At 39.2% G+C, this 25,190-nt stretch overlaps 1 protein-coding gene across 1 annotated transcript in view; it reads right to left on the bottom strand.

Annotated features, from left to right (window-relative positions):
* Positions 1 to 25,190, bottom strand: part of insc (spindle orientation adaptor protein inscuteable) — a 111,845-nt gene that overhangs the window by 21,157 nt on the left and 65,498 nt on the right. The window contains exon 2 of the mRNA XM_083144082.1: positions 3,063 to 3,480. Coding sequence (XP_083000208.1) covers positions 3,063 to 3,475 — 413 coding nt within the window. The 5' untranslated portion in view covers positions 3,476 to 3,480. The remainder of the gene's footprint in view (positions 1 to 3,062; positions 3,481 to 25,190) is intronic.

Consider the following 25,190-nt stretch of genomic DNA (forward strand, 5'->3'; position numbering starts at 1 on the left):
CCGCTGCTGCCACTGTACTACAGCGCCGCCAGGAGGCATTTTCCTGAACTTCTTTCTGTTTGCCTCCACGAGCAAAATGATCGCTGCTGTAAGAGAGCGCGGGCTATTAAAATTATCGAATCTGTCAAACGTTTCCGTACTAGACCTGTAGTTTAAAGAGGGATACGAAGCATTACACTATCCCCAAAACCATAGAGTAATTTACTCTGTACCCAAACTCTAGCCCGTTGAATTAACTGATGATTTATTTTTCTTTTAGTTTTACAAGCTGTCTCAAAAGGTGCGAACTCCATTGATCTACGGTTACTGACGATTTATTGTTATCTTTCGGATGTCTTGGTTCGAGGTGATCATCTCATTCAAATCTCAATAGTCGGGGTATAGCGAATTGCATGGCCTCCCAGATGGCGTGGTAACGTCGTCACCTTGTAGCCCAGAGGTTCTAGGTTTGATGCCCTGGAGGTGCACGGTAATTCGGGTCCCTTTAAACTGTAGATTCATTCCCCATTAGCCTAACTCTGTATAAAGTAGACATCAAATTAAAACTGATAAATTAATTGAAAACTTATTGTTAGTTGTATGCAGCTCGGCCCGAGGCTTGATCACTTATATTTAGAAAGGACAGCGACGATCGTCATTTACTCTTAAATTAATTGCTGGTCTACTGTTAATTTTCACGACTACGGGTGAAATATTACATTATATTAGACATCAAAGGAAACTATTACCTGTGCTCTTTAACGATTTCTTATTTTGTTTCAGACGCAGGGTGCGAAATCCTGGGAGGGCTCCCCCACCAACAATCTTGGCCACAAAAATCCCCGCCACCAAAAATTCCCGGGGGGAGACTTTTTGTTACAACAAACAAAAGATAAACAATTACTTTTAATTTCAAATGAATGGCTTATTGCAGAAAGGGACCTGAGTCACATTTTTGAGGTATCGGAGTTAATTTTTTCATCTCCACTGTGTCTAGCAGCATACTGCAGGGGGGTGCATTGAGGGTTGCAAAATTAACTATTCATTATGTTGAATATTTGAGCCAACAACGGCACATTTCTTTCTTACACTATTAATATTATACGATTTTTCATCGTTTTTCTCAGAATTGTGCAAAAGTGACTCAGGTTCCTTTCTGCAATAAGCCATTCAAATATACTGTACTAAGAATAATATCGACAACATACACAAATTAGTGTAGTTGTGAGTGTTCAATGCTTTTTCCTCTCTCAAATAATGTAAAACAATAATATCTATGAAATCTAATTGATTTATATTAACATGAAGCAAAAATAAAAAAAAACACTTCAACTATTTGATAATTTATTAACATCTTTAACCAGTTAGTAAAGGTTGCTACATTATAATATCTGATATACTTGTACATAAAAATAACAAATTTATTTCTTTGTGTGTAATTAACAATAATACTATTTTAATTACTAATTTAGTAATTTATTTTTACTTTTAATAACATTATATCGTATAATTTATATGTATGTTTGTGGGGGAAGGGGGTTTGTACATTATGATCTTTCTTCCCCCCCCCCCCACACACACTAGTCTTAAATGATTTCGCACCCTGTTCAGACGTCTCGCTAAAGAGCAATTGTTTGATTTTAGATATCATTGGGAGGACAATCGCCCATCGAACGTCTCGGGAGGAGGTGATTGTCTCCACCTTAATCCACCAATGTCCAAACAGAAATCGAAGCCAGGACACTTGATTAGAAGGCGACAGCGTTACCCAAATCTTTCAATTCGCTTGTGTCTTGCATCGAGTTTTTATCATTTTACGTGTTTTTATAGCTTTGTCGCGATAATGAGAATGGACGAGGCAATCAGATAAAAGTCAGCCTCTTCTGAGCAGTGGTTCGTGTAACATGGTGTGATGACACGGATTCAAGGTTCGAATTCTGGGTAAATTGTGTTTGTCGAATCAAATTATAGCGTCTAATAATCATTCATTCTCATCGTTGTGTTTACTCTATAGAGATAGAAAAGTGACAAAATAAGTAAAACAGAAATATTATAGAAACAGACAACCAGATAGGAAAACACAGATACCAAACCTAGATATTTAGCTTAACATTCAGTTGTTCTAACCGCCGAAAGCTACTACATGGCAGTTTGCTTATTTTTTAAAGAAAATATTTCTGCTTAAAACATTTCTTGGCTCAATCAAGACAAAATGCAAACCGAATTAACTAAATAACCCACGTTTACACCTAATATTTCCATAACTTTCATGTCAAAGCAATGAGTTGTCTACAATGGAAACTAAAGCCCCTATCACACGGAACTGGATTTCTAGTTGGAATGCCCTTGTTGGCGATGAACTGACTTTCTAGGTAGAAATCGTGGCCGCCTGGCTGACTGCTTGACTGGTTTTGAGGAATAGGACATGTTCTAATTGCTACTAACTTCTTCGACTAGATTCTGTGGAACAGCCAATCAGAGCAAAGTTTGGCCATGTGAAGATAATCTGTGAGTTTGCAAAGTAGCCTTTTTGTCTGTGGTTTCCGAGTGCATACAGCACGAAAGGCATGTTTACAATTGAAAAAACTAAAATATTCTTTACATACGCGTATAGTAAACGTTGTAAAGTATGTATTTAATCAGCGCCATTCTTCTCTACCTAAAACCATTCAATACGAAGCGATATTCCTTTCGGTTGAATAGTTATCGTATTTTAAAAGTGTGAAGTGATACGTTGTTTACATCTCGCGCAGCCGCCATTATGGGAACGAAAGACTCTCGACAAGTACGGTATAACAAGTACCGTGTGAGGCGAAAACTAGCAAATGGGTAGCCAGTCAAGCGTCAACTAGAGCGTTCCTACTGGATATCCAGTTCCGTGTGATTCAGGCTTTACATGTAGAGAAATTACAATAAAAATTTCTGTCGATGTACTTCCAGGAAGTTAATTCCTATTTGAACAACTTCCCTTCATGTTTAAACAATAACTTTCGTCCATCGACTGCTGTAAGTGGCAAGAATTGCAGTTTCTGTACTAGCAAAAGGTATATCGTAGATGTATAGTACAAGGAAAGCGTACTCACTTGAACCAGTTGAGGAGATTTACAGCACGGCCAAACTTCTTCCCAAGGCTCCTGGGCAAGCTTCGTGGCTTAGGGGCATTATAGTCACCCTGTATCTTCGGCAGGTCGACGTGGTCGAGCGTGAGCCACCGCCGCCGAGTCTTGGTCCGGGCGTCAGACTTCGGGGTGGACGTGTGCGTGGGCGAACCGGGCTCCGACGACAGGTCGAGGGGCTTCACTTCGAGCTGGGCAGGCTCCTCAGAGTCCGAAAACCCGGAATCCTGGCTCTTGTGGCTCGGGGAGCCGCGGCTCAGGCAGAATTCGTTGTCGTCCTCCGTCCATTCGAAGGCTCTTCCTCGCACGCCCCACTCGGACTCGTGGAAGACCTTGCTGCGTGCTCGCTGGAAGCGGCATTCCTTCACCGATCCTCCCATCACGACTGCAAAGCAAGGAAAGTTTACATTAGTACAACACAACTCATCTTACACGCTCAGAGGCTTACATAAGTTTCCGCCGCACGATAGGAGGAGTGGAAATATATATATACGTATATATATACACCTCTGTGAACTTATGTTAAGAAATAGGACCATGAACTACTTCACCATCCACCTTACTCTCCTGATCTAGCCTGTTATAACCTACGAAGTGCTAAAGAAAACTTTTTGATAAACAAAATTAAAGTTCAAACGCCGATTCTAAAATATGTTCTAATTAATACATAATCACACACTCCTAAAAACAATTGTTTCGATAGCAGTTTTAATTTTGTCAATTTAGCGAGAGTCGAAATGAGATCGAGAATTATTAATCGAGAATGAAAATAAGACCACTAGTTTGTTCGATATTCTGCATCACGATTCACACTTGATACGATAGTTAAAAGTTTCAAACTTGAATGAATATTCAACTGAAAAGAATTTCGAAACTATTAGCTCCACCAAAAATGTTTATAATTTCATTACGTCAGCCGAAAGATTTTGATGCTGATAAAGTTTATCAAAATGTTTGTCTGTTAGAAATTTAGATTCGTAGATGAGAATACTAGCAAACATTATCACTATCATGCATCAGAGGGAAGAAACGACATGTCAAATTGATTTGATTTGATTTAGTTTATTTTACTTCGCGTTTTGTGCCTCTTGGCTAATTTGCAAAGATGGGGATGAATGATAAAATGGATGAATGGTCATTCACAAACAACCACATTCACAATCCCGAGCGGGATTCGAACCCGGGACCCTTGGCGTTGCAGCGCGATGTGCTAACCACTCTGCCACAGGGTCCGGCTCATTGATAAATTGAAATTCTAATATGAATGCGCAACAACTGTAGCTGATCAAGGATAAAAGGCCCACAGTTGCGGTTGAAGAATTGCAAAAACATGAAAATATTAATAAATAAAAATTGGTTCAGCTACAAGGTATTCAAGATTTTAAAAAATTCATTGCACAGACCAAAGTTTTGATTTATACTGATGGACAAAAAAAACGGACACCTTAATATTAGACATCTGAATTTCAATTACTTATATCAGTTAAGTATCACTGCTTAAGTTTGTTTGTTTATGTTTGATTATACAATGTTGTTTCCCTACATATCATGACCAATGTTACAGTAACTGTAAGTGGTTGCTTCTTGAAATGCAAGTGTCCGGTCTTTTTTATCCAGCAGTGTATTATTACAAATCGTCTTTGGAACAATCAAAAATACACATCTAAAAAAAATACGATTTTGAGGTACGCCTGCAGTTTCTAGGATTCCACGAGCACTACCAATAGCTATAGAAACAATGGATGACGGAGGTTTCAGTACAAACACACACACACACACACACATCGTCGTTGGATAACTAAAAGGCGTATCTAAAAACTCATTTTTTTAGATATACCATAAGGTTATTCCAACGGCAAGATGTGTGCTTAAATGCATTTCAAGAGACAAGTTGTTGTTAACGGACAAGTGAAGAATTTACGTCAAATGACATTCATAATGTTGATTTTTTCTTTCCTGGAAATTATAAATGATCAAAGCAACAACAATAGGCTGAATGAGTGCTACATATTCTGTGTCAAGGATAAATATTTTTTCATCATTAATGACGAATATTTATTAGCATACAAACAAAGCTTAATACTTTCCAAGCTGATATGGACGTGTGTCCTTGCACATTCTGATGCCATGCATGACTGGTTACACAGGTAATATAGATGGAATATATCGCACTTTTAACGCACTTTCTACTAACATGTTCTTTATTTTATTTTTCTATCTTTTAGGTGAAAGAAACGATGAACTGATGGTGGGGAAAAGGTACATTATTTTTCACAAGTTTGACTCCCTGCCTGGAACTCAGAAAGTATAAAACAGATATACAAGTTTATAGAAGTACATATCTGTAACGTCTGTTACTCAATTTCATGAAAATCAAAAGGGAGCAAGTCGAAAATTACACTTTCAGGTGTTGATTTGGCATGGAATGACTTTGCCTTGCCTTGTCTATACGTAGTTTGAAATTAGTGATCGTAAATATTAGTCCTTGCTGGAAATTTTCACCCAGTTTTTTAATATTTTCATAACTGGCTTGTTCAAGTTACCTGTAATATATTACTACTTCTTCTTTTTTTTGTCTTTACCTATTTGGTAAGATAAGGACCGAAATGAGTAGTGATGGAAGAACAAAACATACGTTTGTGCAAGTGTCAAGTCAGACTGGTAGACTAACAATGAATCATCAAACAAGGTAAAAATAAAATCCGTACGACACTCCTAGACATTTCTTTTTGAAGACTCGCGTTATTATAAACTCAGCCGGCCGATTAAACCCCTTCTATAACTTGTGTTATTCAATGCCATTGTACACTGAGAACAATCACGACCATTTATACCAAGCTTAAACCCCACGATAAACCTATTTAGGCAAGATATCTTTCCCACGTGCCGGCGATCTAAGCTGAGGCTTGTAACGGACATTGTCGAGCCTTGCAGTTCCTTTATCTTGACGCTCCAGTGCTGGCTCGACGAAACCCTTTTCAAACATGATTTCTTGGTTCCGTAGGAAGAAGTCTCTGCTCGTCTCACGGTGCTCCAGTTAGGCGCAAATGGTTCACACGGTGACGGTTGGAGACAGTTTGTTCTGCCGGGATTGGAGTGGTAGGGGTTCCTAGAGGGGCGAGGCGATCGTTGAGTTTCCATGCTGGTCCAACGTATTTCCACATGAATAGGGCGAGGCAGGAGAGTCTCATTGACTGGGGTTATGTGAAGAGGCAGCTTTCTCACAATCCAGCTGCAGGGTTGATGGAGTAACGGTCGCTGTATCCGGAGGAACGTTTCAAATTTTTCCCCCGTGGACCACCGGAACGATGATTGGATTCTGCAACAGCAAGACGGCCTGTGGCGTAAGAACACGCTCGCGAAATTACTTTATTCTCCCGATATGGCTTTGCAAACTCTTGCAGCTCCTTCAACGATGGTGAACAAAAGGATGCTTGCCGAAGAAATTCAATGGATTTGGAATTCTGGAAATGAATAATTCTTCAAAATTACTTTGGGAAGATGGAAAACATTCAGGCGCTGCATCCAGTGGTGACGCCAGATTTTCTGGTGTGTGGGAACTACGAGATGGCTGACAAAGTTTTGGGTGGGTTACGTAAAAATAAATTATATAAATTCATATGTTGCACTGAAAACGTGTTCGATTACATTTCAGATGATAGAGTAATAATTAAATATTGTAAACTAATTATTAGTTTATTGTAAAAAATACAATTACATTAAGAACTCCATGATCTAGGGGTTAGTAGAACGAGCTCCAATTCTAGAAATCCTGAATTCGAATCTTCAAAGGTTTCCCCATCACATTCATCATTATCTATATACGTTCATTTAATTCTTATCACTAAAATTGCCTATTAAGTTTTGACACAGTGGGCTGCGGTCCCCTTTGGCCCCACCCCTAACTGCATCGCTGCCAGCTTTGATGATGGAGTGGTTAGCATAAATTACGAAAACAGGAGTCTGGGTTCGAATCCTTGTAAAGCATGGTTATACCATTGTGTTTGATCTCTAGCTCATTCAATCATCTTTAAGGTCGCGACTAATCTAATATGGTAACAGAGCGACGTAAAAATAAACAAAACCTTAAGAAATTAATATTACGAGAAAGTTAATATTTTATTGGAGTTATATAATTCACAGTGTGGAAAACAAATTTTATTGTGTCAACGCGGAAGGCTTGAATCATTGGACATTGTTTGTAAACGACTCCTCATCTGGTAAGTATTATACAAGGTGAAAAGACTATTTCAGAGACTACTCAAACAGGTTTCACTTACCCACCAAATAACGAAAAGTCCTTTCTCGGATTAAATCGAGAACACGAACAACTTCTTTCGATCTATTTTTTAATACTTGTAATACCGTTACTGTCACGTCGTAAAGTGCAGACTAAGGACAAGAAGTAACATCTAGGATATGATTGTGAAATATATGGACAATCACGCCAAGAAAAACAGAAAGGTACTGCTTTAACGTCGAAAGCAAACTTGAAACCTGCGCACGGAAGAAAGAAATACGACGTTAGCTTTAATTTTAAACATGGATCTTGTCGTATAGATCTCCTTTTCATTTTCTTTTTTTATGGATCAGTCCTTCACCGCTATTCTAGAATCGATCGCCAATTGCCACTGGATTATAATTGTCTGACAGTTCTATTTTCACTTCTCTCTCTAGCATCCCCATTCGAGAGGGCAATAAAGAAAAAGCATGACAAATTTCAGTATACACAGTTCGAAGATCGCCGCACTAAAAGAAGCTTCCCCCACCCATTTTGAACAGCCTTTGAACATTGATTTATAGAACACGGGTTCAAGTCCCACCCAAATTGTGACTCTTCGGGCTAGTTCTTAGTATTCGTCTCATGGCTAGAACCTACATAAAATTCAACTTGAAGTTCCATTAATCAAAGTATAGTGTTGCGCAATTACCGGTCAGCTTTCCTAATCTTTCTTTTTCTTTTTCAGAAAAAAATATTTTGTCATCTCCAAGGTTTCCGCCAACGTTTCTCGCCGATCTGCTTACATTCTGACTTTCTAAAATCTGTAACTGGCAACACGACTTGAGGCTGACAACACAAATTAAAAAGAAAAAGTACACAGTTTAACTAAACCTCAGTTTAAGCTATGTATTGGCTTCTGTGGGAGTTGTATTGTGCAAATAGGTCTGTCAACTAAAAATTAAACTAATCCTGGAAAATGAAACTTATTAATTTCATAGCGTTAATTAGAAAATCTCATATTTCACTACAACGAGTATAAGTGTTGCCAGATGTTGAATTTTCTTGTACGCAGGTACGTTTTTGATTAAATTAATATTTCAACAGAAATATTATTTTTCATCGAAACAAGGAAATATAGAAGAGCAAAATATAACGTGAACTTGAATCGCCTATGTATAAAATCACTAGAGCCTGGATATTTATTGTATAGAGTATCAACATAAAAATATATTCTGCAAAAGTTTGTAAAACATGTTGGTAAATGGTAAAGTACGTAATATTGCATTATATATATAAAATTTACTATTTAGATAATCATGAGAACCAGAAGGACATAAGTCCAATTTATCTAATTTACGGAAGAGAGAAAATAATGTATTCTTACGAATATGTCTGATTCCTAAAAAGAGTCAGTAAATTAGAGATACGTGACTCCACCTTACTGCTAAGAATTAGAAGTGGAGATATATCGATCTGACTCCAAATAGAGCTCTTCAGAGGAGTTTTGATTGATTGATTGATTGATTTGGTTTATTCTACTTCGTATTTCTGCCACTTTCGGCTCATCGCGAAGATGAGGATGAAATTGATGAAGGGACACTCACAAAGAACACTCATGCCCAGGCCAGGCGATTCGAACCCGGGAGACCTGTCGTTATAGCGCGCTGTGTTAACCTCTCTTACACGGAAGCCGGTTTCAGAGGAGTTCATTTTAACAAAACTAAAAAAAAACCCACATTTTTGGAGTTACGTTCCTCTGGTTCTCATACGACAGTTTGTATTATTAAACGTAAGATTTTACTTAATTTTGGCCGAAAAATACTTTCATCAATATGTAAAATGTGCAACCCAGATTAAATTAATCCACACTTGCCAATTTTCACGTTCCACCTGCACCTAAAATACTGACGAACAGTGCAGAGTGTTTTGCTAATAGATGTCCTGACCATAACCTTAAATTTTAGTAAACACATTGCTATCTTATTTCTGATTATGGCCTCGGAGTCCACATACACTCTGTACTTTTGTCTGTTTATGTGCATCTCGGAAACTACAATGAATATAAATATTAAATTTGTAGCCAAGTAAGGCTACACGAGATTGGTTATCAAATTCCCCGTTATTGATATCTCTAGTTCAATTCTCAACATTTAGTGGACAGAAGCCTAAGATGAAGTATACATGAAAACAGATACCCATAGCCAACACGGGATTCAAACCCAGAGACACTAAATTTGGATCAAGTTACGTGAAAGATCTATCTGTCTAGAATAAAGTAAAGGATATACTCTCGTATTAATAGCATTACTGCTCTTGACAGACAAATGGCTTGTAGGTTTGTTGAGCAGGTCTTGTCTTTCTTGTTCTATTTTTTTTTCCGAATGCTTGCCCACGTCTTTTCGTTTCTCCTCGTCCTTTACCTGTCAACTACAAGTTTTTTAAAAAAATACCCGTGTGAAAAGTGAAAACTAACTAGGCACACGAATAAAAAAAAAGGGCAGATGAAAAAAAACTGACGAGCATATTAGGCAATACGGTCGTGTGAAATAGCCCAACGGTTATTTGTTAGATTTCAACCGAGGACCACCTTGGGAATATACCCCAAAACGGGTCCTTTTCCCCCCATCCCCGGTCGTCCTGAATTCCAAATGAAGCAAAGAAAACCTGACAATGAGTTGGATATGTTTCCTTGCCTCTTCTGTGGCGTTCACCGGGTTTCTTTGCTAATCAGGACCGTGTGCTTTGCCCTGAAAATGACACAATAAATAAAGAGTGGTGTGTTGCGTTTCATTTGCATTGACGCCGTCTTGCTTCGGGGCCCTATCGTTGATACATCAACAGGCAAAAGTTTTCACTCTATCTAAAGAGATACGTACAAGTCCATGCACTTCGGGTATAGTGTTCTCTTTCTCTGTTTTGCGTTGTCTCCCTATCTCTGTAGTGTAATTGCTACGATATACAGTTCTGTCAATAATGGGTTGAATACTCATGGCCACAGAGGTCATATTCAATGTTGTTGAACTCTCACTAAGTCCAGCAATTCAATCCACTACTTCCTTTTTCTTTCATTATGTAAAATAATACTTTGTATTTTGGTTCGAGGCTTTTCAGCAATTTACGATACGGATATATGATGAATTAACGAAAAAGATAATAAAAACAAATAAAACACGCGTTAAATTTCAATTAAACCAAGAAGTAGAGAAAGGCGTCGTAAAATAAGCGAAATAGTTAGAAACACTCTTAATTCCTGATTTGAACCCAGGACTTCTGACTTCTTAGCGTGTGTTACGTTAATGACTCCTCCACAGAGGCCGACGAGATTGTAATGCGTAATTGAATTACAGTGTTGTTTGGATTTTACAGTTTAAAAAGTGTCTTTTGGATATTGTCAATCCAATGCCATTTGCTTCAATTCAACTTTCCGAAAGAGCGTGGAAATATTACCTCAGATCTTGTCGCGTTATGAGTACATATTCGTCAAGGGGTGAACTTATTCCTAGTCGACTTTTCGGTGACTTCTTCACACTAAGAATATTTCCTCCTGCCAAAATATTATTATTATAGCATCTTATAGCAATGCTGAATAGAAGCCACCAATATTCTAATTATTCCTGTAATTGGCGGCGAATTTCATTGTCGACCACAAAGTGTATGTGTTCTCAAATTATACATCGTCGCTTATTATTCGCTTTTTCTTCTGCATTCAACAGTGTGCTGGTGCAAGTAAATATGATATTCTTTGCTGTATATACTTTTTTCGATTCTGAGCCAGTAGCTGTATATCAAATTGAATGAAGGATAGGTTGCTTATAATCTAGTCGTGCGTGCCTGTACGTGTCCTATTCATAGACCTGCCGCCTATGTATGGAGCGTAATGTCACATTATTTCTTCTTCCACAAAAAGGTTATTTTGCAGTTTGTTTTGAATAAATATATCCGAAATCAGAAATGCCCATATTGAGCCAGATACCAAGCTGGAATTTCCGATGCTCGAATTGGAGGGGAAAACTTGCTCTGTATTTCTAAATTCGATACCAACCGGAAAAATAAAATTTATTCTTTTCTGAGGATAGGATGAACTATTCAGTGTTCGAAGTTGCCTCATTGTCCTCCTATTATAACATAGGAGCTTCCCTCAGCTAACCCAAAAACTCAAACAACCCCAACTAACAATTGACACTTCGAGCACGGCTACTATTATAGTTACTTTATATGCCGTACATAGTGTTGCCCACGGGACGAGACGGGACAGGCTTTCAAAAATTCGAGACGAGACGAGATTGATCATGTGTCCCGAGACAAACTAATATTTTCGAGACGAGACAGCATTTCCACGAGACGAGACAGGCCAAAGTCTCGTCTCGTGGGCAACACTAGCCGTACATAATTTTGGATATCAGAATTTAATTTAAGGTAGGAAAGTGATAATTGTATGTAGCCTACTACTAGCATGTCAAAATCCTTGTGGAAAGAATGTGATTCATGGAACTGTATTTTTTTAAAATTAAAATGGCCTGCAGCTTTCACCTTCAATACTGCACATTGTTTCTACTGTTATTGTAATCGCACTTCTATTAGGTAGGTCACAACGACGCTAAAAAATACATTATATAGTAGTGAGAAAATATATTTTTAAACTTTTTCTTCCTTATATTTTTATGCAATTCGAACACTATTCAAGGGGGGGAGGCAAAATGGCGCCTAGAGTTGGCAACATGCTTGTCCTCTCTGTTACTCGCTCTCACGAAGTCGCATGTCACTAGCTGCAGTTCCGGGCACATATGACGACACGTGGACAGAGGGAAAAAGCACACAAAAAGCAACAACACACGCAAGTTGGTAAAAACCCATGTCTCCAATTTGCTTGCGAGGCACAGCAGTGACATCTACACGTTATCTTCAATAGGCACAAAACCACGCCCTGCGATGCACGGAATTACTAAAATCAGACTTCTGCCTTCTATATACGCATTCAGTTTCTCCTCGACCTTGCATTCGGGGGGAAAAAACTGTGTTCAACGCTCCCGAAGAACATCAACCTGACATTCCTTCATGTCCAGGCGTGGGCACAATGACAAGTGAAGAGCGGCAACTGTTTCTGTCAAGTGCGATCAAATGCCATGCCACTGCGCTCGCTATCATTGAGAGCGAAACTGTCCATCAAAACGATCCAAACCTGTTGATTCTTGTTTGTTTCTGGCTTCGTTTTACGTCCTGTTCCATCTCTCTCCACTGAGAGGAACAACAACAACATTAGTTTACTGAACAGGCCACCATGAACAATTCTTTTCAATTCAAGCCTGGAAGAGTAGCTAACTCAACAACCAAGAATATCTAGAAATGCTTCACCACAAATACCCTTTTCTTTTTGAAGTTGTATATTCGTGCACAGAAGCCAATATGAAATCAAACATTCACATTCAGATGTGGATAATTGCAATAATACAACCGGTTTCTTCATCCTTCAGGTTATGGATTTTTGTTTCACTACAGGAAAATGATTTTTCGTACAGAAATTAATAAAGTTCGTAATTGGCTCGCGAAGCACAATAACGTGCTTCCGCTGTGGTGTAACTCGTGCCAGTAGTGTGTCCGTGGAGGAGGAACGTAAATAACGATTATAATCTTCCCCACTGGTCCAATTTTTCCTTTTAAAAAGTCAGATACTGGGTATAGCACCGAATACTAGAAAAATAAATCCTGATCCCTTCGTCCTTCTCCCCCAACACACCCACATATATATTATGAGATTTCTGAGCTTGTCACTAGCACTTGCTGATGATTTTGTTGGTTGTGCCAAATCTTTAGTAGGGTCCCTGATTCGATTCCCGGCCTGGGCACGGGTGTTCTTTGTGAGTGTCCCTTCATCAATGTCCCCAACACACATCCTCGTCGCGATTCGACAAAAGTGTCAGAAAAAAGACGCTAAATAAAAAAAAATCTTTAGTAGGTGTTAAAAATAGCAATGGCTACATAAATTGTTGACCACACTAAAAGAGAAAAAAATGTATACAGATATACACTCAGTAAAAATGGAGAGATATTTGAAGAAGAACACTAAAGGGGACACCACAGGTGAAAACAATGTTTTCAGGAGCCAACCCTTGTTAGACTACAATTTGTAGGGTCCATTCTGTCACGGATAGATAACCTATATGCAGGATAACGCACACCATACTTTGATTTCGTTGCTATTGAAAGTTGATATGATCATCACCACGCTCAGTGATCACTACCTTAAATATTTAATATAAAACTGAGCGGAACATATATTCAGTAGAAAATGTACTCAAGGTTCTGGTCAACTTAACAACCTCAACCAACAAATAATATAATAAGTTACAATAAGTTAAACAATAGTTCACGCCGATCGCACTTTGTCAAAGGAAGGGAATCTATCACTACAGTGCTACAGCTATAGCCACCATTATTCCTGGAGGTTTACTGTTAACAACTTGGACAATTGAAGCAACAGAATATTATTTGAGCATTGTTGCCTGATAGATAGATAGTACACACTTTTACTCAAATAAACAAATAAACGCATCGCAATGCTAGCATGATATGGCAACACTGCAAGTAAAGAAAGATAGCTTGCCGATTGTTTACGCACTGAAAATTGAACAACGCTTCGAGTGTTTAGCTAAATGACAAGGGCAACAACATGTAAGGTATCTAGTTAAACAGCAACTGGTATCCAAATAGCCAAGTGTGGCACGAGAGAAGTAGAAGGAAAAAGAAGAAAAAACGAGTCTGAAAAGAAAGAAAAAAGCAAGATAAGGGTAATGTACAATGAATACTCAACCAACCAGTAATTTTGCAGCTCGAAACCGACCTGTTTGCGGTTTGGAAAAACTGGTACTTGTCTTCTGCGTGTGGGGAGGGAAAAAAATCACGTTACTGGTTGTCATTTGTAATTTGGGAGTAAACTGTGAACGTCCTAGCGCAAACTCAGATCAAAGGATAGCAAGATGACTACCGCGACATAACCAAATATTTGTTCTACAAACACCAGGATATGCAAAGACAAATGTTGGCAAAAATCATTCAACCAAGGCGAGGGCAGAGGCATTCCTTGGACCCACTTTGGGAATTTTTAATCGCTGTTTTGTCTCTTCGGACGGACAAATGATTTACATCAGGCTCAACAGGTGGCCATGGGCCATGGACTTCAAACCCTTTCAAGTGAGAATCGGATGACAGTGCCTGCAACAATGTGATACTGTAAAAAGTTTACGAAATTTATTACACGTACAACGAATACTTCTGGCAGCACTTTTTTTAAAAAAAAAAAAAATACGAAAATTAGGTTTACAAAGCTAACCCTGGCTACACTATATAATGTGTTAGTAATGTGTTAAATAGGTGCAGATAAATTGTGCCTAATTATATGCACAGTACATTTTTGCATGCAACAATGTGCACCATATTGTGTGAAAAGAACATAGGTTGTCGTAGTCACGGCCGCCCGCAGGATATTTTCTCAGGGGGGAGGGGCAGCCGTGCTTAAAGTACGGGAAACGTGGAGCTCTACGATAATTTGCATACACACTTAACCTACTGTCTTTCACGGCATCCCTCGTCTATGTTTTCACACTACAATTTCAAAATTTGAATTGTAAGAAGTGGGGGCAAGTGCCCTCCCGCTCTACGGGCGCCCTTGGTCGTAGCAGTTTCAAATACACACATACGCGAGCATGCAAGTTTACTTCATGTTCACGTATATATAAAAGACGGGAACAAAACGATCTATGAAACTTCACCCTTGTTAGTCGCATCTCTAAATCATTCGACGACTGCCTCAGTGCCAGAAAACAGCGACCCAGGTCGCTATTGCGGGTTATAAGTTCGACTCCTGCGTGAGTGTATTCATCAATTCTCTGTAATCACCACTCAATCATCGTAGTCAAGATTAGCCAAAAGTGGCAGAAAAGCGACGTAAATGTGAAAATTCAAATACTGTTGATGCAGCTACGCTACAATCTTCCAGCAAACCATCACAAACAACAAACATGCATTAATGTAACCAAACATACTCTCTGTTTGACTTCTTGCAAGATTTTTACACCACTAACGACTCCAAGGTCTCGCCCGATCTATTGTTTTATTGCATTTGAGAAATAAACAACTGGTTTGCAAGCTAAATTATTCTTAACCATCCAGAGAGAATACAAAAAAATATATATATAATAACTAGAGAACACACTGATAAGCGATCGGTATATTATTAATAAAGTCGCATCCGTGGACAAACCCGTTGAACGGTCCAATCGCGATCCTACCAGCAAAGGTGCCAGGTTCGAGTCCCGGCCCCTGAGCGTTGATGTGCATCTTTCTTGAGCGTCCCTTCGTAAATTACATCTACTTATAAATTATCCTCAGCGGCGTGATTAGCCAAAAGTAAGAGAAACAGCGTCGCAAAATAAGACAAATACATACTACATACAAATACATAATAAATAAAATCCCATGGGTCCATAACATTGTAAAAGAATATTCCAAGATTTTTTGTCACAAATGTTCTCTGAAATTGGTATCAGAATTCTGCAAAAATAAGAAAATTCGAAGAGAGTTGAGCAGAAAACCATAGAAACAAAGATGTTCAATGTTTATCTCATGTGAATAAGACAAAGTTGTCCGTAGCGAGAAAACTGCATTAATATCCTACAGCAAGCACGCCTGAAGCTAGAAGACTGAAAATTGATAGCCAGAGAAGGAGAAACAAAAGCTTTCTTCCGAAGCAATTTTATCTTTACAATGCTTTCACTATCACATCGTCACTCACGTATAAGTCCCACATGTTGTTTTCATCCGACCTACCTGATCTTTCAAAAAAGAAAAAAACACTCCTATATCACTCTGTTCTTTTGTTTCCTTTGCAATTATATTAGTTTTCACTTAGACTGTTTCCGCTGCCATGAGGGTAAAAATTTCAGCGTGAGTGAGGGAAGGGGAACGAGAAAATTTACGCGATTTTCGTGTTTGCACACAAGGGATATAATTAAAGATCTTCTCGGCGGTGCTGTTGTCAAGTTTATGCCAGCGTGCTGTTGTACAGCAGGATTTTAGCGTTGACCTGTTGACCTGAGAATCCCGCGTAGCCACTCCTGCTGTGACCTTCTGGTTTTGTAGTGACTGGCCACCGCTGTCTGACGATGGCAGAGAAATTTCCCTCCCAATGGGTATTTTCTGAGCCAAACAGGGATTTTTCGAAGATAATTTTAATCCACCATGTAATAATACCTATCAAAGTGGATCTACTTGGATTCTTTGGTATACATGGGTCTCTTAGTGAACTAAGACAAACCAATCAAAGTCATGTATTTCGCAATATCGCCGTGCTTCGTTACGTTTTCTCTTCCGCTAAATTTCACCTTACTGCCTATCTTTGTAATAACTGCGACGGTAAGAATGTATGGCGAACTACAAAGATGAATAAGAGATGAACACAAAGAACCAGCGATGTATTTTCTAAGTTTCGAAACTAAGACATCTGGATTCGCTGTATGATACGCTGTAAAGCCTAGGCTGGCTATGTTGCCATACCAGTAGGGAGTTCAATATCTTTACTAGTTGGTACTCACGAATAAACAGACTAGTAATCGAAGTCGGCTGATGTTTTCAAAGCATTTATGTGAGTCTCATCAAATCCGCAGAGATAAGCAGTGGCGTGCCCAGGATTTTCGAAAAGGGAGGGAGGCGTTTAGCATACTCTTTTTAGTAGTCAGTCCTCATTTTGCTATCTTTTCCTGCCTTCAGTGTTCTTTTTTTAGGAATAGTGAGCCAAAGTGGGGGGGTATGACTCCCATCAACCCCCTTTTGGGCATGCCACTGCAGATAAGTGTATGGTTTCTACTATAATGTAGAGTGCTCGCTTCTGCAAGCAGATAAATATTAACCCTGATCCTTTTTAAATACAGTCGTGAAGTAACAACCAATATTTTCAATGACAGCCATATTAAGCACATAAGCATGTAGCATTTAGTGTACTCTCTTTCACACTGCATGCGTTTCTGAGATTTTCGTTGTGGTTCAAAAAATTGGGAGGGATAATAAGGGAATTTCTGGGAGTGGGAAATATCTGAGAGGATGGAGAACAAGAAAAAATGTTCACGGAGAGCTTTGGTCCGTAGGCGAATTACTCATGATTTCGGGAGTCGTGAGGCATCCAAATGGGACATTATCTTCAAGACCCTTGTAACGTGAGCCATAAAGTAGGGAGGTCCAAAAATTCTTACGTATTGTTTAAACTCACTTAAAAGTAATATTCTGGAATTCATTCTCAATCCCTTAGAGTGCAGTGACAGCTATACTAAAAAATACAAGGACATAAATACCTTCGTTTTGTTTACCTCTATACAATTTATGTCGTGTTTTCCTGCTGCTAGGTTAATCGTAGTGAAAAGAATAATGTGCACTACAGATTCATCCTAAGACTATATGCATGCAAGAGGCACATTAAAGATGGCCAATATGATAGCGACTATGTGGTGAATACACAAATAGGAGGGCCCATACTCCAAGTATAATTGATATAGTGCATACAGGTCACTCTCTGGTTACATGAACTAAATCAAGAGGTGGACAAGAGCATCCAGACTAAGATTCGTCATGTGCTTGATGCGGTAAGTGGAGCAAAGGATATTTGATAGGTTTTTGGGTCAAGGAGCAGAACCGATTGAAATTATCATGATTTTGTACCCATTCATGAGCCGAATTTTAGGATTGTGATGCACATATGGAAATCAGATGACATTTTTTGCTGCCAGGGAAGTGAGCCATGTGAAAAAGTGCACGATGAACCTATCTCAAGCACGTAGGTAATCCAGTAAAAAAAAAGAAATATAATAATGGACTCGAACTTTACTTTTAGACTTCCCCTCGCATATACATAAATAATCGAAAATATATACACTAGGTTACAGCCCCGGTGAACAAACAGTTGAAGGTTATATTTTGAACAAGTTAATAATAATAACAAATATAATAATAACAAATATAATAATAATAATAGCACAATATTTATGTTGATAGGCGACAGAATGACATCTCGAGACTGGTTCGTCATTGATGAGAGGAAAATCAGGCCAATGCAGCGAGATCGCCCGACAGGAAAACAAAAGCCAAGATAAAAATCAGACAACGCGAACTAAAAAAAAAGTCAAGGTCGGATCGGATGAATAAAACAAAGAGCTTCCATACTTCAGCAACAGACTTTCACAGGTTGTGGAAGCAATTTTTCTCCGCAGAATTTTTATATGTACAGCGCAGTCTCGAAGCAGCATAACGTTAATCTTGGATTTCGCAGCATGTGGCCGAATCGCCGGACAGGCGACCGGTTATATACGCAGTCGTCTGACAAAAATATGAAGCACCCTGCCGCAAAGCAACATCCTACATTTGCAGGGCGAATCCCATTCGGATTTCTATCATGCATGCGTTATGCAATGTGTGCGACCGTGGGCCCCGCTTCGGATCCCCACAACACACGATTCTAAATCAACCAGCGGAATAAACAAGCCATTGAGCGAAGAGGACGAAAGGGGGCAGAACTTGTACATCGAGTAACCAATCGTAACCGGATGTACGGCGGAGACATGGGCGAAATTAATGTACCGTTAATTGCTGTACGTATGGTTTGATCTCTACAATAATGATATTCTGCAAGTCTCTCTCGCTACCACGAGGAGGTAAGAGACCAGTACCACGTGACAGGTATCTCGTAATTTGAGGCAACAGAGATGTCGGTGGAAATCGTTGACTGGAAGAAGAATACAAACGGGCAGTTACACCATGCTTGAAGTTAACTAATTCATACATGCTGACACTGCATGTAGTAATTATCGAACGAACACAGAAATTTATAACGACCATAACACAGTACCTATGACTAAATATTCGCCTGTCTGTGAATGGTTGAATCTATTATTGAAGAATTAAGTACAGATGGTCAGCTTACATTGAGAAAAAAAATACGAGGCATGGTCAAAAAGTTTGTTGCAGAGTATTAAACAAACAACGTACTTTTAGATCGTTTGGCGCGAAATTGCTTTGTCATTGTGCACTTCACGCACGTCGAGATGTACAAGTGATTTATCCACACACAGCCCAACGCCGCTCTAAAAATTTTCACAAAGGCCCAATTTATGGTCATTTTCGCTCCAAGTTACCCCTTCCCCCCTTTTCCGCAACTGGAAATTTGTGGATAAACTCCTAAGGTTACTTTCAATGGGCAAACACGGAGAGAAGTGCATAAGATGTGCAAAATAGTTTCTAATGTTAATTGATCCAACAAAATTCGTTTATGGCATGTGCTTACAGGGTTCGATCCCTGTGAAGTGCTCTACCATTTTACAATTATTTTTATGGTGCATGTCAAATATTATACAAATCTCAAATATATTTTCTTTGTTCATTATTATTGCAGGCATTGTTCGATTAATTTACTCTTTACGAACACCTGTAGGAAATGGGGGTGACGAAATTTAGAACACAAATTAAAATATCCAGATTTTGCTAGGTGTCATTTTTTATATTTCCCTTTTACTATCAAATGTATATTTGCCAATTTTGAGACCATTAGGCCTTTTCACTTTACCTCAAGCTTTAAAAATATGATTGATGATGACATTTTAAATTTCAACTTACTATTGAACATCTTTAATTTGGGTTTTAGATTTCCAGGATATTCATTTTATGAAAACTTCCGATTTTTAGCACCATATGCCAACAGCCCAATCAATGACTTTCGTTCTTCACGGTTCATCGACAACGCTGAACATTGGCGCCACTGTCGCCTGAAGCTACATTCCCGCCCATTTATCATCCAAACTTAATGATTGGCAAACACACAAAAATGTCCACATTTTGATGGCCAGCGGGTCTCGGGCGGAGCGTAATGAGAAAGCTCAAACTTTCGTCCTGTTTTACTAGCAATCAGCAGCAGTTCCTGAGCTGATGAGTTACAGTTATTTGACTTTTTCATCTCTCACTTCATATCCTGCACAGACGAGAGCTATTTTTAAAACAAGCCGAAAAAAGATTTGATGTCTTTTCAGTGTTCTATCTTTCTTTCGAATAAAAGCTTGTTTCATACCCTGTCGTTCTTCAACGAGGCCCAGTGGTAGATCAACAAATGCAAGAAGCAACATGGAACAAGAGTCTGACTTAGTTATATCCGGCTTGGGAGTGACTAGCTCTGCAAAATATTATCGCCTCCTTCTTTTTGCTGCCGACACTGCTTGGTTAGATAAAGTAATTGTTATGGACATACAATCACGAAAATATGAATGGGTGGAGTGACTCGAGATTACCTACAACTACCAACAATGTGGAAAACTGCAAGGTTGTTCACGGAATTATCTTCTGCTTGGTGTGGCACTTTAGATGGTGGGTCTAGCCTTGTAAGTCAAGCCTGACATAAAAAAATCTACCAAAGCTGGGCGGGCAAAGACGTTCAAAGCTTTTTGTAGACATGAGACATTTCAGATGTCCACAGCATTGTACCGAAAGAAATATGTGAGGATAGAAGACAATACAGGTCCCTTGTACGCGTTCGAATTCAAGGAAGATAAGACCAGCGATCCCAACGTCCAGATACCGTAAGAGAGCGGAAATGTTGGTCTCGAGGAAGCACAGCATATATCATTACGTGAAATTTATGCAAACATATACCTACTGTGATTTCACCACATTATTACGCCGTGTGAAAGTTCATGTATTCACGTATCATCCCTCAACGTCTCTACAGGAGATGTATGTGCCACCGCAACGGAATAAATTTGAAACTTCAACCTTCATGACGTCATGTGTTTGCCATGTGTTTTACATTCGACTTCTTTCTCTTCTTTCAAATGACGAAAATAAGAAGAAACGTAAGGGAGGTAGAGTTCTTACTTTCTATCTGTCTTTTGTTCCTGTCTCCTATAGCTGGTTTTGTTTTTCTCGGCATTGAGAACATTAACCAACGTTTGTTAATTGAAAATTCAATACAGCTAATTGAAACAACGTGGAAGAAACAAAACAACGTCGAATGCTTGTCTGATTGTGAAAGGCAAGAATGCAAGTCGTATGGAACCCAAACTATCAAGATAAAAAGGACTGCTTTTTAAATGTTTGGAATGTAGAAGCGTACTTTGTGGCGCCTCTTGGGGTCAATGTTCTGTTCCACACAAAAGAAAATTAGCGTCCAGTTTACTAATATAAGCTTATGGCATAGAAGCTATTCGAGCTTAAATGCATTTGTTATGTTTTTCGTTCACTGACATATGTCAAAATTCCAAACTACACAAATCTGAAAAAAAATTACATACTCCACACTCTACATTTCCCAAACAAGGTTCATTTACTTTTGCAAGAAAGGCAGTGTGTATGAGTGAGTGTTCCCACGTGAGTATGAGCTACGTAAAATAAAATACATTCACAGCCTCAGTTCCAACGTGGACATTCATCATCTGTGCAAATATAGTCTCCTCTCTTTTTTGTAGCCGCGCAGTATTTAACGTGTTTCGTTGCAGATTTCCTGTGTGTAAAGAAAGGCATTTGAACATCGCTTCTTTTCTGAAAACTGGACGCACAGGTCGTCTAGAAACTATGGCGTGTCCAAATTTTCATAAGCAAGATTATTTTTCCTCTTATTTAGTTGTCAGTGGAGTAATTTACCACCTTCTCACGATGGAAGTTATTTTCTAAAGAACATTGGACCAAATGCGGCGTTATGAGACCTGTCGCCTTCCCCTGTAACGCCGATATTTAACTTTAATTGCGAGCGCGCGTGTGTGAATTGTTATTTGAAGCTTATGCACAGATAAGCTAATCGGAACTGGACCTACAGTTTAAAGTGGGATCTGAACCTCTATGTGTCTCCACCAGGTGCATAACCTGGGACTTACAAGGCAAGGACGTTACCACTAAGCCATTTGGAGGCCCGCAAACTTTCGAGGATATAGCTTTCGGCACTTGAATAATAGATTGCGAAATGCGATCGAACAGGAGTAATTCTAGAGTCGAGATAAAAGAAGGCTAAAGTGTCTGGACGAGTTAAATTCATGACACAATTTCTTCCAACTCATCTATCAAATCCACACGATATTTGCTTCTTAGCCCACAAATTACGTAATAACATCATCTCACTCCATTACAAGCTAAATAAAGGAGGCCTGTCGTGCATACTAAACAAGTATTTCCATAAAAATTTGAATCCACTTTTACCACTTCAAGATTTCATCAAGTTAGTAGTAGCACCTGCCACTTTTTCACAAGTTTCTATCAAAGACGATCCAGATTGTAGAGACATCTAGCAGAAGAAAATCAAATCTTTTTATTGCTTTTTTTACACGTAAAGCGACCAGAACACGCTTTCAGAATGTGTGGTGATCAGAGTTCTGATCACTGATTCTGTGATGACAAGAATTATTGGTTATTGTTTTTTAAACTTCGTTACAACCTTCCCTTTCTGTTCTGATTATTTCACACATCTTTCCAACCTGTTGAGATTATCATTATGATGATAATTATTTAATTAAACAAACGCCCTGATAAACTCATGCTTTACCTTGATTTAAACTTGGGATCCATTGCTTCCTAGCTCATTACGCTAACCACCCCTTTACAAAGGCAGACTCAGCACAAAATTGTCCAACTGATGCGCGCAGAAATTTCACAAGAAGGAATACATTCTGATTTTCAAAAGTCGCTGCTAGTTGTACCCTTTTCATGCCTCTGGTGTTTTTAAGTTGTTATTTTTATTATTATTATTTTGGAGAAGATGAATAAAAAATGTGGGTTGATGAGGCTCATCGATGTCCGTGGCGCTTTAATGGGCAATTCTTAAAGAAGTTGGTAATACCATACAAAAAATGCATATTTGGTCTAAAAGAGCATCTGCTCATCGAGTTTCTTGTCTGATGAAGAGGGGGGGGGGTTGAGGAGGGGGCGATGAGAGGTCTTGACCCCGCCCTGGCGTCGAGAATTCGATTCTTGATTTCGCCAACGACGGTTCCGGATTGGAGTTCCGACCTGAACATGGGTGTTCCTTTGCGAGTGTCCATCAATTTCACCTCTATTCATTGTCATATTCGCGATCAGGTTACTTAAAGAAGCAGAAAGGTGACGTAAAATAATTAAAATACAATTCAAAGAAGTCTCTCTGAGAGGAGTTAATTTTTGATTGTTAACATCATAAAATCACAGCCCCAAGCTTGTTGTTGCTGTGTGTAGCTATAATCCACGTTTACCAACGTCTTCAGGAAAATCGCAATGATGAAACTGATGAAAGAACAAACACAGTGGAACACACATGTTCTGTCCAGGACTGGAACCCAGAACCTTCGTAGGACAGTGAGTGACCATTCAGCGTGCTCGACCACCGAGCTAGGAAAATCAGAAATTGCAGGAGATGGCTGGCCAGTTGAATCGGCGTGACTCGTTCTGAAGCTGCTGGTGTGGAAAGGACACAGGCTTAATGAAAATAATCACACACTGGTAAATTTTGTGCAAGTAGCATAAAGGCACGCCTACACTGGAAAGAAAGCCATCGACGGTGGCGCCTCACGTGCAGCTTCAATAAATTACCTTCCGCGCGGGAAGAATCCGCTGTTGTCTACCGCAGGTAAGTGCTTATTTCCAAACACGTACTTGCATCCAGAGGTATTAACACATGGCTAACCCGCTGCCTCATGTGTCACAACACATAATATACGAGCAAGCCATTACAAGTCACGACTCTCTCGTGAAAGGTGAGTTTTTGGATCCTTTAGAATTCTCTCTCGTTCATTAGGAAGCGACAGGCTAACGTCAAGCTGCCCTTCTCCAATGGAGAAATGGCAACGCAGAGATTTTTCTTTAGTTTCTTTCACAATTACTGAAGAATTGAAGGTCGTTCCAGAGTTGGAACAGATTGCTGATGTTTTTGTAGGACTTCTCTCAAATTCGAGGTCCTGGCCTACGATTTTCTAGCAAGAACGAAAGAATAGCAAATACTGATACTTTTCCGGGTTGTGTGTGGTAATCTTACGTTAGGTTAAGTTGTGACGCAACTGTGAGACAAGTATTGCAGTTGAAGCAACCGTAGATGCGCAATTTGGAGGGGTAAGGTACTTTCCGCCACTCTCTTAAATTAATCAAGAGTACCATCACCCCATACCAAGAAATAATACCCATCCTGTCCCTGGTCCTTCCTCAAATTTGTTTCAAGTCAACGTCACTGACAGCAATTAATTGTCCCAGCAAAAACTTTCCTAGAACACAATAACACCTTATCTCAAGCCATTCTCCTTCCTGTTAAAAAAATGTGAACTCATGAGAAATTGAATATGGGATCTCTTGCATACGAGGTGATTACATGATTGATTGATTTAGTTTATTTTACTTCACGTTTTGTGCCTCTTGGCTAATTTGCTGGGGATGAGTGATGAAATTGATGAATGGACATTCACAAACAACCAAGCCCGAGCGGGATTCGAACCCGGGACCCGGGACATCGCAGCGCGATGTGCTAACCACTCGGCCACAGGGTCCGGCGAGGTGATTACATGAACCACAACGCTATTTGGAAGTACATTAACATTTATGCTTATTTTATGTAAAAATAAGCAACGAGTAGAAAAAACTTCCCAAGATAATTATTTTTATTTTACGTCACTTTTCTGCCACTTTTGGCTAGTCGCGACAATGGGGATGAGCTGATTAGATGAAATTGATGAAGGGGCACTCACAAAGATTTTCGAACTAATATTGTTTCTCCCAAACGCTTCACGGAAAAATAAGCATATGGACTAACTAGCAATTTCATCTATATTATGTACAGAGAGACAAGGATATGCGAAATGAAACAATTGACTGTGCAAATGTCAACACCACGATCAGCTGAC

This window comes from Lepisma saccharinum, chromosome 1 (assembly GCF_977018435.1).
Source record: "Lepisma saccharinum chromosome 1, izLepSacc3.1, whole genome shotgun sequence".
Taxonomy (NCBI): domain Eukaryota; kingdom Metazoa; phylum Arthropoda; class Insecta; order Zygentoma; family Lepismatidae; genus Lepisma; species Lepisma saccharinum.